Raw genomic sequence first — 14,182 nt, forward strand, 5'->3', positions numbered from 1 at the left:
GGTTTACTGTAATGGTTCCCAGACTGTAAGCTCTCAACAGCAGTTACCTCTGTTCCTGAGTTGTAATGGTTATTTCTAGATTCTGAGATGCTGAGCTCTTACGTATAACTTTGTCAGTCCCTGGAACTTCAGGTATCTGTGTGACACCTGAGACTCAGAGTCAGAGTTGGGTATCTATGAATGTCAACATACCCCATACGGCAAATGTTAAAGAAGATGAAAAAGAGATGAGATTTCAATTAGAGATATGAGCGAAATGGGCTTGGTTAGGAGTAAGGTAAATCAGACTAAAGGGTAGACGACGATATTGACTGTGTTTTAAAACTTCAACTTCTGTGTGAGACCAAAGGTAGACATGTTTATTTAGTGGAAAATCTTTATTTTCTGTAGCATGCTATATAATTTACCCTGTATGGTCAGTTTATTCAAACACCATAATTACATAGGACCTTGAATAGGGAGTGAGACCTGGTTTGTTTGTACAGGTTAGTGTGAAGCCCCAATACATTCCAGAGTAATCTGGGCAGAGGATAAAAAAATATTTAAAAAGCCCCCTTCAGGGACTGGAAAAAATGTGGAAATATTAAATTTACCAACCTGGGGAATTCCTCATCTTCTCACCAACTGGGACTACCAATTTAGTAGGCCAAGCCCTTGCTCTTGGTGCTTGCCCTTAAGAAGCCTGTTACTGCAAAGAAGAAGTTAAGCCTACTTACAATTGTGCCCAAGAGTCACCCCAGAGAACCTCTTTAGTTGCTCAGATACGGCCTCTCTCTCTAAGCCAACTTGGCAGATGGACTCACTGCCTTCCCCCCTATGTGAGACATGACTCCCAGGGGTGTGAGTCTCCCTGGTAATGTGGGACATGACTCCCAGAGAGGAGTCTTGACCCAGCATTGTGGGATTGAGAAAGCCTTCTTGACCACAAGGGGGAAGAGAAACAAAGAAGTTTCAGGGGCTGAGAGATTTCAAATGTAGTCAAGAAGTCATTTTGGAGGTTATTCTTATGTATTATATAGATATCCCTTTTTAGTTTTTAGTGGATTAGAATACTAGAAGGAAATACCTGAAACTGTTGCACTACAACCCAATAGCCTTGATTCTTGAAGATGAGTCTATAACTATATAGCTTATACAGTGTGACCATGTGATTCTAGAAAACCTTGTGGCTCACATTCCCTTTATCCAGTGTACGGAAAGATGAGTAGAAAAATTGGGACAAAAAAGCAAATGAATAATAGGGAGGGAGGAGGGATGGGTTGCTTTGGGTGTTCTCTTTTTACTGTTATTTTTATTCTTATTTTTATTTTATTTTGGAGTAATGAAAATGTTCAAAAATTGACGGTGGTGATGAATGCACAACTATATGATGATACTGTGAACAACTGATTGTACACTTTGGATGACTGTATGGTATGTGATTATATATCAAGGGAGGCAGATCAAAGGCTAGAGAGCAAGTGATAACCAAGTATCGTCACCCCAATTTTGGTTTTAGAAAGTAAGGCACAATATTAACAGTATTTCTAAAAGCTAAATATGAAGCAGTTCTTGCAGGTGTGATCAGAAGTCGGCAAACTACAGCCTGCTACCTATTTACATTTAATAAAGTTTTACTGGAACACAGCCATTCATTCATTTACACATTTGTCTATGACTACCTTCATATTACAATGGCAGACTTGAGTAGTTAAGATGATATGGCCTGCCAAGCCAAAAATATTTACCATCTGGCCCTTTCCAGAAAAAATTTGCTGATCTCTGCCAAAAAGTATACATGGAGAGCTTTATGTTTGACCTATGGATAGGCAGCAGAATCAGAAAGGTGAGTTTAAGAAAGTATGTTTGGCCTACAAGTTACCAGATTGAAGAAAAGAGCATGAGCTCATTTTAAGGGAAAATCAAATTACTAAAAAATGATCTCAGCTTCTATCCAATTATGAGACTACTAAAAGTGATCTTGAATACACACAATAAACTTTGGATCTGTGGCCCTCCATGGTTGTGTAACTGAAATATCTCTGTGGGAGTTTTCTCTGTACTTCTGCAAATGTTTTAAGGAATGCCTGTTCTGGTCTCCTGGATTCAGTCAAATGGGAATTTGCTGTCATTTCTGCATAACCATAAATCATCTACTTCAAAGAACCTGCTCCCTACTCCCCATCATGTTTCAATTTATAGGGGAGAACCAGAGACCCATTAAGGGAAAGTGTTCACAAGCAGAAAAATAGTCTGCCCAGCGTAGACACCAATAATCAATCCTGATTTAGGTCCACTGTTTGTTTTATGCTGAAAAGGACCTTTGATTCTCTAAAGTCTCCTGGACTTTCATAAATGCATCAAATCACATGCTTAATACAGCTTAAAAAAATTCTGAAAATATTTAAGAAACTAATTTAGGATATTGATAACTAGCAGGAGTGGAGTTTATATGCTCTGGGTGAGACCACCCCTGCCTACTCCAGTTGCTACAACTCTATCAGCAAGATATCCCTCTTTCTGACCCCATATCCTATCCCTCCCACCTTTGAAACCCTTTCACTGTATAAGGTAGAATTCACTGTCAGTCATCAGCAAAAAAACTATATATCCTTAACCCCTTCTTCAAACATTCCTTTCACCTATTACCCTAAATTAACACTGGTTCTCTAGTTCTAAAGATGCTGTTTCCTGAAGTCCTCCCAGGACTGGCTGCTTTCTTCTCATACCTCTCATACCACTAGGCCTGGAGGTGGGTAGGTGTGTTCAATGCTCCCCACGGACACTTTTTGTCCATTTTCTACCCCCTCCTCAAAACTCCACAACTTTGAATCTCACATCTTTGAACATAAAGTCCAATGTCCTTCCTTGTTGCACTCACTCCTCATCATTTCTTGGCAATTTTAGCTCCATGCTCACAGTTACTTTCACTAGCACTACTGTTAATATTCTCAATGATTTCAATACTCACATAGATGATCCTTCCCCCACTAAGGCCTCTCAGCTCCTTAACCTCTCCTCTAACAAGCCAGTTTTCCACACTATCTTAGTCATTCATTCCCTTAGACACTACCTTGAATTTCAAGACAGCTACTTTCCAAACACCACCTCTCCTATCTTTATAGCACATTCCCTCTGGTAAATAACCCACATCCAGTAATTCTTCATCTCCACTGGAACCTATAATCCATTGATACTACCAACTTTTGTGGCCCCTCATAGGCTCTCCCTCCCCTGTCATATCCTCCCCTCTCTATGTAGCTTAGATTTTCTGATTCATCATTATAATCACTCTCTTTCATATACCCTCAACTTCTTGCCCTATCACGTTCAACTCTACCTGGTCCACATTTGTGTCCATACACTCAAATTGGCTTGGAAAATACACACACACGGTAACCAATCTCACTTTACACTCATGACCACTAATATCAAGTGGGCACTTAGTACTGTCAGGCAATCCAATTTCCTATCAATATTCATTCAATCTCCCACTCTCCCAGATAACGATTTCATTCCTTCTTTCTTTCCTGATTTCAACACCTCCTTCCCCACCTTTACTCTCAGTTTATTACCATGATTCCTACTTCACTGAGAAAAAAGAAACAAGCAGAAGAGAATTTTCACAAGCTTCCATATTAAAACACTAACCCACCTGTATCTGGTCCTAATACTACTCTGCTTTCCCCTCAATTTCTATGGGTTGCAATGTCTCCCTATTGCTGTAAAGCTGTGGCAGACTGGATCATTGCTTCCAATTCTTCACACTCTTTGCCATGTGACTTTGCAGTGCCTCCCACTATGAGCAAAAATCAAAGTGTGTCAGTTCTGAGCCAAGGCCTTAAGAGGTATTGCATTTTCCACTTACCTTCTTGAGCTCCCACCAATTACAATGAATATGTTCCAAGTAGCCACGGGTCTAGTTGAAAGACACGTGGAGCAGATCTGAGCCTAACTCAATGCCTGAAACAGCAGTGGGTCCCAGACATGGGAAGAATGCCACGTGGCAACGGAGGCAGAGACTGAAGCGGTACAGTTGTAAGCCAAGGAACAACAAGGATTGCAGGTAAGTATCAAAAGCTAGACCAGGTAAGGACGGATTCTCCCCTACCTTTCAGAGAGAGTATGGCCCTGCCAAAAACCTTGATTTTGGACTCCTCATCTCCAGAACTGTGAGACAATAAATTTCTGTTGCTTTAAGTCACCAAGTTCATGGTATTTTATTATGGCAGCCCCAGGAATCCAATACAGTTTCCCAGCAGATCCACAGATCTGTGAGTGAGACAAATAAATGTTAATTGATGTAAGCCACTGAGATTTTGGAGTTGCTTGCTAGGCAGCACTGGCAGCAACAGTTGACTATTACAGAATTTGGTACTAGAAGTGGGGTGGTGAAAAATAAGGAAATGCATGTAGGGACTTGAAAAATAGATGTTATGGTAAATAGTTGGGAAAACAGTCTCCTGCAATCACCTGGAAGGCAAAAATGTATCAAATGAAGTTGTGCCAGAGGTGCTCTAGTTAATCCAAAGATCTGAGTGAGAGACATAAAGTTTATTGTTGTAAGCTTCTGAGATTTGGAGGTTATTTACTATGCAACATTATCAGCAACAGTTGAGCATCTAAAGGCCAATCACCCCATTTGTCTACTAGATCCAATCCCCTTTTGGTTACTGAAGAACTTTGCTGTAGCAACTTTTCTTTGTCCTGATATCAGATTTCCCAACAGTAAACATCCTGTAATTTTATCCACTTAAAAAAACAAACAAACAAAAAAAACCCTTTCTTACCCATCTCCTCCTCTAGCTACTGCTCCATTTCTCATCCTCTTTACAACAAAATTCCTCCCAAGAGTTATATTCACTCTACCCTCCTTCCATTCTGTCTTGAACCACGTCAATCAAGTTTACACTTCTACCATTCCATCAAAGCTACTCATGTCATTATATGTTGCTAAATGATCAATTTTTAATCTTCATTTTGTTTGATTTATCAGGAACATCTGACACAATTGTTTATTCCCTCCTTCCTGTAACACTTCTTTTTCACTTGGTCTGCACTAATTTCAAAAATGTTTTGTGAACTTTCCCTGTGGATGATTTATATATCCTCCCCCTGCCGAATGACTGCATGGACATACGACTTGAGGTGACCAATGAAATAAGAGTGGAAGAGATAGACTTCACTTCAAAATATAGCAGTAATTCACCATGTGCTCTTTTTCCTCTGCCATAATAACCAGCAATGATCTAGATCGGACCAGCACATTATGGCCTCCAGCCCAACCTTCTGATTTTGTAAATGAAGTTTTTCTTGGGAAATAGCCATGCCCATTTATTTACATACTATTTATTGTTGCTTTTATGCCACAATGACAAAGCTGAGTAGCTTTGACAGAGACTGTATGGCCTACAGAGTGTAAAATATTTACAGAAAAAGTTTGCGAGTCCTATTCTAGATGGACGCTGCTCTGTCAGTCTGGATACTGAACTGAAGATGATGTGGAACAGAGCGTTAACTAAGTTCAGACGGCCACAGCATGAATGAGAAATAAACTTTTGTTGTGTAGGACACCAATATTTTGGAGAAGTTTGTAACCATAGCAAAGCTTAGCCTGTCCGGACTTACACAGAAATTCTGACTTGGTTTATAAGACAAATACCAAAAAGGACCACTTTTCCTACACTTCACTATCCATAACTCCTTTTCAGTCACCTTTCTAGGTTCCTTTTTATCTCTTTGACGTGTAAACATCTGAGTTCCCTAACACGCAGTACCTGAACTTCTTCTCTTCAGTCTATATTCATTCTGTGTAGCAAAGAATTTAACCTTGCCTTGAAAGAGGTCTGGCCATTGCCCTCGGCTTCTGGGAGGGCAATCTCTAAACCTTCGTAATGTCATTCCTGATAGGAGTGTTACTGTTTGATTTGGAATTTGGGTCACACTGGATAATCTAACACTGTGATTCTAGGGTAGGGGCTGAGCACACCAGAAAGACCAACAATGTGATTTAGGGTGGATGCTATGGGACATACCATATCAGTAAACCTCCAAAGGGGCTGGAGACTGGGATCAGCCTTGGGGGAAACAAGCATCCCTTCACAATGGAGCCCCAATAAAGACTCTGGACACCAAGGTTTCGGTAAGCTTCCCTGGCTATTAACACTCTATGTGTATAGTCCTACACTGACACTGGGAAAGTAACACTGACCAGACTCCAGAGAGAAGACAGCAGAAGTTCCTTGTCTGGTACTTTTACTGAACTCTGTCCCATGCACTTCTTCCCTTAACTGATTTTAACCTGTATCCTTTCCCTGTAATAAGAATCAACCTTGACATAACAGCTTTCAGTGAGTTCTGTGAGTTCTTCTAGCAAATTATCAAACCTAAGGGAGGTTTTGGGAACCCCCTGAACTTATAGTTGGTATCAGAAGCAAGGGTCTTGTGGACTGTGTTCCCTCTAACAATGTACAGTTGGCTAACATCACATAATCCTTGAGTGAACTTAATTAAAGTTTTCATGACTTTAAACAACATTTATATGCTAATGGGCTTCCAAATTTATATTCCAATAGGCATTGCAAACTTAATATGACCCAAACCAAACTCCTAATCTTCCATTCAAACTTCCTACAGATTTTACCATCCTGGTAAATGGCAACTCATGCTTCAAGTTGCTCAAGTTGCCATTCTTAATATCCCTTTTTCTTGTTTCTCATTTTAATTGGTCAGCAAATTCTATTGGCTCTACCTTCAAAATGTATCTGAATCTGATTACTTCTTACAACCTCCAGTGCCACCACCTAGTCTAAGCCTTCTTCATCTCTCACCTGTATTATTGCAAAAGTTTCCTTATTGATTTCCTTGTTTCTACCCTTGTCCTGCTAGAGTCTAATCTCTACACAGCAGCCACCATAATTCTTAAAAAACTGAAATCTGCCTGCCCCTCTTCCCACCCCTTATTTCCAGATCTCTCCTGTCACTACTCTCCCCTAGTTCATTCCACTCTTGTCATACTGTCCTCCTTGCTGGTCCTTGCACAGATTAGATTCTACTTGCAGAGCCTTTGCATTTTGTTCTCTCTACTTGGAATGCTCTTGCCCCAGACATTTACACCTTCTTTAGGTCTTCAAAGATCGCCTTCAATGATCCCCTCCTTGTCTACCCTATTAAAAATTATAAGCCTGTGTTTTTTTCTTTTATCTATAGCACTGATATGACCTATTATATATTTTACTCCCTAGTCAGAATGAAAGTTCAAAGAGGGCAGTGATTTTTATCTGTCCTTTTTTTCACAGCAATCCCCCTAGTGCCTACAAAGGTGCCCAGTCACAGGATAGTTACTCAATAAATATTTGTTGAATCTATGAATGAATCTGTTGGATAAGAATCAGGCTTATTTTTTGTATCTTACATTCCTAAATTATAAGCTAATAAACAGGCATTTAGACTGGAAAGGAATGCAGCAGTGATGAAAAAGATGATTACAGCTGTAGTAAGATATATTCTTACTTTGGTAATAACTCTTTTTTTCTGTCCTCTCATTTACAGAAAAGGAAATAAAATACAGAAATTTCGATGACTAGAATTCAACATAAATATATTTAGAGCCCCTGGACTGAAGCCCTATCTTCAAATTTATAGTTACATCTTAGAATGCTAATATAATACTTTTCACCACCATAAAAGAATTTTACCTCCAAGAAGTATATTTCTATGACATACCAGCTTCCCAAGAAATGAATAAAACATTCAACTATAATTTTTAAGCCTGAAAACAATTTAGTCAATAAGAACTAAGATGAATTTTTAGAAAGGCAGGATATCAAGTTGAACTCTACCCTTCAACTGCCTTCCATTCTTTTCCTTTAATTGTTAATCTTTCTCAAAACTTAAAAAAAAAAAAAACACTCAATGCTCAGATGTTGCTAAAAGCAACCATTTATCAAGCCAATTCTTTTAGAAGGAAGAGGACAAAAATGTAAAAACGTATTTGTAGATAAACACTGAACAATACAAGTACCCTCTTAATGAAAGCCTATTTACTTACCAGGCAGACAACGTGTATCTGCCAGCCATGAGAATACAACAGGACATTAAATTAAAATGAACACTTAACACTGTCTTCAGAGATATAAATTAAATCCAGTCACTAAACTTAGGTATAAAGTGTGCTTATACTTAAACAATATTAGATTTTATTTAGCATCAGTACATTTTACAATTAGGCTACAAGAGAATTATTTTGCTAAAGGAAAAAAATCCCCCACAAAACCTAAAAAAAAAAAAAAAAAAAAAAAAAAACTTTAAAAGAGAAGGAGAGGGGAAGAAAACATTCTTTATTTTAAATGTTGAAATGTCACAGTTCACCAAGCCTTTGAAGATTTCTTTGGTATCTCCTCTTTCCCTAAGGAACTCATTACTTGTATTTCAGTAAAGACACCAGCTCCCTTATTAAAGATTTACTTATTTGTGAGAACTCAACAAACCAATCATATCATTCACAAATTCAGTTAACAGCTATTTCTGGCATATTGACAATAAAAAGCCATCATATTCATTTCACGTAAAAGTTTCAATTGTTTTGTAACTTTTAATAATGACTTTTAATTTTTATTACTTACCAAGTCCTAAAAGATCAACAGTGGGCTCTGCAGCTTTTTTAGGGCTGGTACTTTTTTTAAGCTCCAATTGCTGGTCTTCTTTCTTCTGTACCTTTAAAATAGACAATCAAATTTATTCATTTTTCTTAAATAAATGGAATAAGCCCCTTAATCCCCAATTAATTATGTATACTTTTGATAAAGTTAGTGAAATGAATCCTATGAAGGTATAAGTGTAAGGTATGAAGTATAAGAGAGACAAAAACATTTATTATTATATAAAAATTAAATTAACTATGATCTTTGACCCTGTAACGACAATCCTTACATATTGGAACCCCAAAATAGTGAATATATAAATTTAACCTTTGATATAATCATTCTTATCCATTAATTCCTTTATGTGAAATCTTTTTAAATTACACTTTTGTGAAAACTGCATTTCATATTATTTGATAGTGACTTTATCCCATCATTCGCAATGCTGACAGGTTAAACATCACTGCATCAAGAGAAGCTTTACAAAATGCTATTTGATATGTTTTCCTCCTAAGTCTATATTATTAATTACTTTTTAAAATAATACTCTTCTAGGATAAGGATGGCAGAGTGATCAGGGCTCCGCCCCCCACAGAAGCTCTGAACAACCAGCAACTACTGACCGAACCTCATTCTCAAAGCTCCAGAAAACAGTTAAAGGACTGCAGTAACAAGGGGAGCACCCAATCAAAAAAAGGCTACTTAAAGTAGTAGTATCTCCTTGTGCCTTGGCTGGTCCTTCCCCCACTCCTCACCATTTCTGCACAGAACTGCCCCCCCCCCCCCCGTGCTCCCAGAGCAGATCCCTGGTCCTGGTTCTAGAGGGAGCACAGTAACTCTGGAGCACATACCAGCAGCATGTATGTCTGACCTGATCTGTCTGGTGGTGGCCTGAAGGATGCACTGCTCCAGAACTTGCCCTGCATATAGATGGCAGCTCACCAAGCTCTCCCCAGAAAACTCTGTGAGAGAACACACAAGTGGCAGCCTGTAACAAGAAACTGCTGGCTGCAGGACAGACAGTGCAGTATCCAGGACTGTGAGGAAACTGTTTCCTAATGAAGAGGAGACATTCATATTCCTATAAACAGGGGAATTCCAAGGGCCACAGATGCTGTCCCAGACAAGATACCTGCTCAAAAAGGATCAGGGCAGCCCCTAAGCATTGGCCTGGAGCTGTTCTCCAAAATCACTTTATGGAGAACCCTTAAGGAGAGCATTTACACAGGTCCATCTGCAAAGACTAGGAAAGGTGCTTTCTTTTCTTTTTTTGGTAAGCTTACAGCATTCAAGAAAAGCTCTGTAATAACACTAGATGGATACAAGCTTAACGAACAGATGCCATAGAGTCTAAATCCCAATGATAACAAACTAAAATATCAGAATGCCCAGGTTTTGACAAAGATTACAAAATATACAAACATAAAGGAAAGGCACAGGCATAGGAGAAAATTTCAGCATTAGAGAACTTGTGTGTTCTCTCACAGAGTTTTCTGGGCAGAGCTTGGTGAGCTGCCATCTATATGCAGGGCAAGTTCTGGAGCAGAGTGCATCCTTCAGGCCACCACCAGACAGATCAGGTCAGACATACATGCTGCTGGTATGTGCTCCAGAGTTCCGATTTGCTAACGCTGCCATTTTGCAAAACACCAGAAATGGACTGGCTTTTATAAAGGGAGTTTATTTGGTTACACAGTTACAGTCTTAAGGCCATAAAGTGTCACCAACAGTAGGGTTCCTTCACTGGAGAAAGGCCATTGGCATCCGGAAAACCTCTGTTAGGTGGGAAGGCATGTGGCTGGCGTCTGCTTGCTCCCAGGTTGCATTTCAAAATGGCATTCTCCAGAATGTCTGTGTCAGCTTCTCAGGGCAAACTCTGGGCTAGTACATCCAAAACTCTGCTTCCAACAGCCATCTTCAAAATGTCTCTGTAAGTTGCAGCTCCTCTCTCAGCTCCCATGAGTTCTTCAACGTGTCCCTCTTGGTTGTAGCAAGCTCGCTTTTTCTGTCTGAACTTATATACTGCTCTATTAAACTAATCAAGGCCCACGCTGAATGGGCAGGGCCACACCTACATGGAAATTATCTAATCAGAGTTATCACCCACAGTTGGGTGGGTCGCAGCTCCACGGAAATAATCAAAGACTTACAATCTAATAAACACTAATACGTCTGCCCACACAAGACTGCATCAAAGAACATGGCGTTTTGTGGGACATAATACATTTAAACTGGCACATTCCATCCCCTGGACCTCAATATGACATGATCTGTCCATATGCAAAATACATTCATCCCATCACAATATCACAACAATTTAAATCATTTCAGTAACAATAAGTAAGTACAAGATCCCATTAAAGTTAGTTACAGGTATGGTCTGTCCTAAAGCAAATTTCCCTTCTGACTGCAGACCTTAGAATAAGTTATCTGCTGCCAATATAGAAAGGAGGGACATTCATAGGATAAACATTCCCATTGCCATAAAGAGAAACTGAAAAGAAAACAGGGTTTAAGGGACCAAAACAGTTCCTAAAACCTGCAGAGCAAACTCTATTAGATTTCAAAGTCTGAGAGTCATTTATCCTTGGGACTTGAGAGAGCAGGAGTCCCACACTTTCCAAGGGCCTTTGCAGCAGCCTTTTTTACACCAAACGCTGGGGTGAGTGCTCCAGCATATCCACATATTAGGGAGACTACCTTCTTCTCGGCCCCACCCTCCTCAAACACTGGGACAGCACCCGGACTCTCTTCCATCTCCAGGGCAGATGCTCAACCCCTTCAGAACAGTGGGGTGGTGGCCAGGCTCTCCCCAATCCCCTGGGAATGTGTTCCACCCTCTCTGAGGCCTGGGGTTGCAACACTCTTCCTGAGCATCGAGGCGGAACACCTGCCCTTGACCTCTGGGGCAAACTCACCCTTTCCACGTGTATGGGCTGCTTCGTTCTCCCTGCCTGAGACTTCTTGACTCCAGACCTCAATCTCCATGGTTCTGTCTTTGAAGACATTTTTCCTTCAATTTGTTCCTTGTCCATCTCCTCCAGTCCAGACTGGCAGTGGCTCTGTTTATACAGATTTTGCAAAAATCTCGTTGGCTTTGCATGCAGTTTACAGGGGTCAAAACCTTCAGACAATAGGACTTTCCACAAATCCTTTCTGGATAACTCCATCTCCAATCCTGGCTTGTACTGAAATGGTGACTGGTTCAGTGTTTGGCTAAATCCTCATGTGGGGCTGTAATTTCTGGGGTTCCACCCCCTGGAAACTCAGAGTTTTCCAAACTATCAGTCTCCGGTTTCTTTGTACCCAAGAGTTCATTTCTCAGCTTATCTCTGTCTGGTCGCATTTTACTATAAGCTACAAGGAGAAGCCATGCTATATCTTCAACTTTTAGTTTCGAAATCTCATCAGCCACGTATCCCAGCTCATCGCTCTCAAATTCTTCCTTCCATCTGACACACAGGACTCAATTTTGCCAAATTCTCTCCACTTTAAAACAAGGATCACCTTCCTTCCAGTTTGCAATGACACTTTCAACATTCCTGTTTAAGGTTTCATCAGAAGTTATCTTTAGGGTCCATATTTCTACCAACAGTCTCTTCAAAGCAATTTAGGCCTTTTCTATCAAGCTCCTCATAATTCTTACACAATCTTCCTCTTATCCATTTAAAAAGTGACTCCAACATGTTTGGTACTGCAAACTCAGCAGCAACCCACTTCTCTGGTACCAAAATCTGTTCCAGTTTGCTAATGCTACCATTTTGCAAAAACATCAGAAATGGATTGGCTTTTATAAAGGGAGTTTATTTGGTTACACAGTTACAGTCTTAAGGCCATAAAGTGTCAGGAATAGTAGGGTACCTTCACTGGAGAAAGGCCATTGGCATCCGGAAAACCTCTGTTAGGTGGGAAGGCATGTGGCTGGTGTCTGCTTGTTCCCAGGTTGCATTTCAAAATGGCACTCTCTAGAATGTCTCTGTGTCAGCTTCTTAGGGCAAACTCTGGGCTAGTACATCCAAAACTCTGCTTCCAACAGCCATCTTCAAAATGTCTCTGTAAGTTGCAGCTCCTCTCTCAGCTCCCATGAGTTCTTCAACGTGTCCCTCTTGGCTGTAGCAAGCTCGCTCCTTCTGTCTGAGCTTATATACTGTTCTATTAAACTAATCAAGGCCCAGGCTGAATGGGCAGGGCCACACCTCCATGGAAATTATCTAATCAAAGTTATCACCTACAGTTGGGCGGGTCGCATCTCCATGGAAACAATCAAAGACTTACAATCTAATCAACACTAATATGTCTGCCCACACAAGATTGCATCAAAGAACATGGTGCTTTATGGGACATAATACATTCAAACTGGCACAGAAACCATCAATGAAGGGGACCAGACCTGGGCCATACCAGACAAACACTAAAAAAAAGGTCCTAAATATTTTCAAGGAACTAAAGGAAAACACGGACAATGAACTAAAGGAAATCAGGAAAATGACAGATGAACATAAAGAGAATATCAATAGAGAGGTGGAAATTATGAAAAGGAACCAAACAGTGGTAAACACTACGGAAGAAGAAATTAAGAAATTCTCTAGAGGGGTTCAACAACAGCTTGGAGCTGGCAAAAGAAAGAATCAAAGACCTTGAAGACAAGACAATTGAAAACATCCAATCTGTGGATCAAGAAGAATAATAAAGAAAAGTGAACAGAGCCTCAGGAACCTGTGGGACACCATCAAGCATATACATACTGTGGGAGTCTCAAAAGGAAATGAGAGAAAGGGGAAGAGAGACTATTCAAAGAAATAAGGGCTGCAAATGTCCCAAATTTAACAAAAGCCATGAATAAACACATTGGAGATACTTGGTGAACTCCAAACAGGATAAATCCAAATAGAACCATGCTGCAGCATATTAAAATCACACTGTTGAATATTAAAGATAAAGAGAGAATTCTGAAAGCCACAAAAGAGAGCAACATGTCACGTACAAGGGAACCTCAATAACATGAAGTGCCAATATCTCATCAGAAACCATGGGAGGCAAGAAGGCAGTGAGCAGACATACTTAAAGTGCTGAAAGCAAAAAAACTGCCAACCAAGAATTCTATGTCTGCCAAAATGGTCTTTCAAAAATGAGAGAGAAATAAAGAAATTCCCAGATAAACAAAAGCTGAGGGAATTCATCACTACTAGACCAGTCCCACAATAGATGCTAAAGAGAGTTCTTCAGACTGAAATAAGAGGACAAAGAGACAACAGATCAAAGCAGCCTGAAGAAATACATATCTCTGGTAAGGATAATGACTGGGGTAAATAAATAAAATAAATATAAATGCCAGTAACATTGTATTGTTTGGTTTGTAATTCCACCTTTTACTTCCTACAGGATCTAAAAAAGCAAATGCGTGAGGGGTGACAATGGGATTGGGAAAACCATAAGGACCACACTCCACTTTGTCTAGTTTATGGATGGATGAGTAGAAAAATAGGGGAAGGAAAAAAACAAACAAACAGACAAAGGTACCCAATGTTCTTTTTCACTTCAATTGCTCTTTTTCACTTTAA

General features: G+C 39.9%; 1 protein-coding gene across 5 annotated transcripts in view; it reads right to left on the reverse strand.

Annotated features, from left to right (window-relative positions):
- The window catches only part of SMAP1 (small ArfGAP 1), a 247,140-nt gene that overhangs the window by 23,233 nt on the left and 209,725 nt on the right, over nt 1–14,182 (reverse strand). For all 5 annotated transcript variants that reach the window (XM_037844144.1, XM_037844143.1, XM_037844145.1 and 2 more), the window contains one exon: nt 8,604–8,694. In XM_037844144.1, coding sequence (XP_037700072.1) covers nt 8,604–8,694 — 91 coding nt within the window. The remainder of the gene's footprint in view (nt 1–8,603; nt 8,695–14,182) is intronic.

Source organism: Choloepus didactylus, chromosome 7 (assembly GCF_015220235.1).
Source record: "Choloepus didactylus isolate mChoDid1 chromosome 7, mChoDid1.pri, whole genome shotgun sequence".
NCBI classification, from domain to species: Eukaryota; Metazoa; Chordata; class Mammalia; order Pilosa; family Megalonychidae; genus Choloepus; species Choloepus didactylus.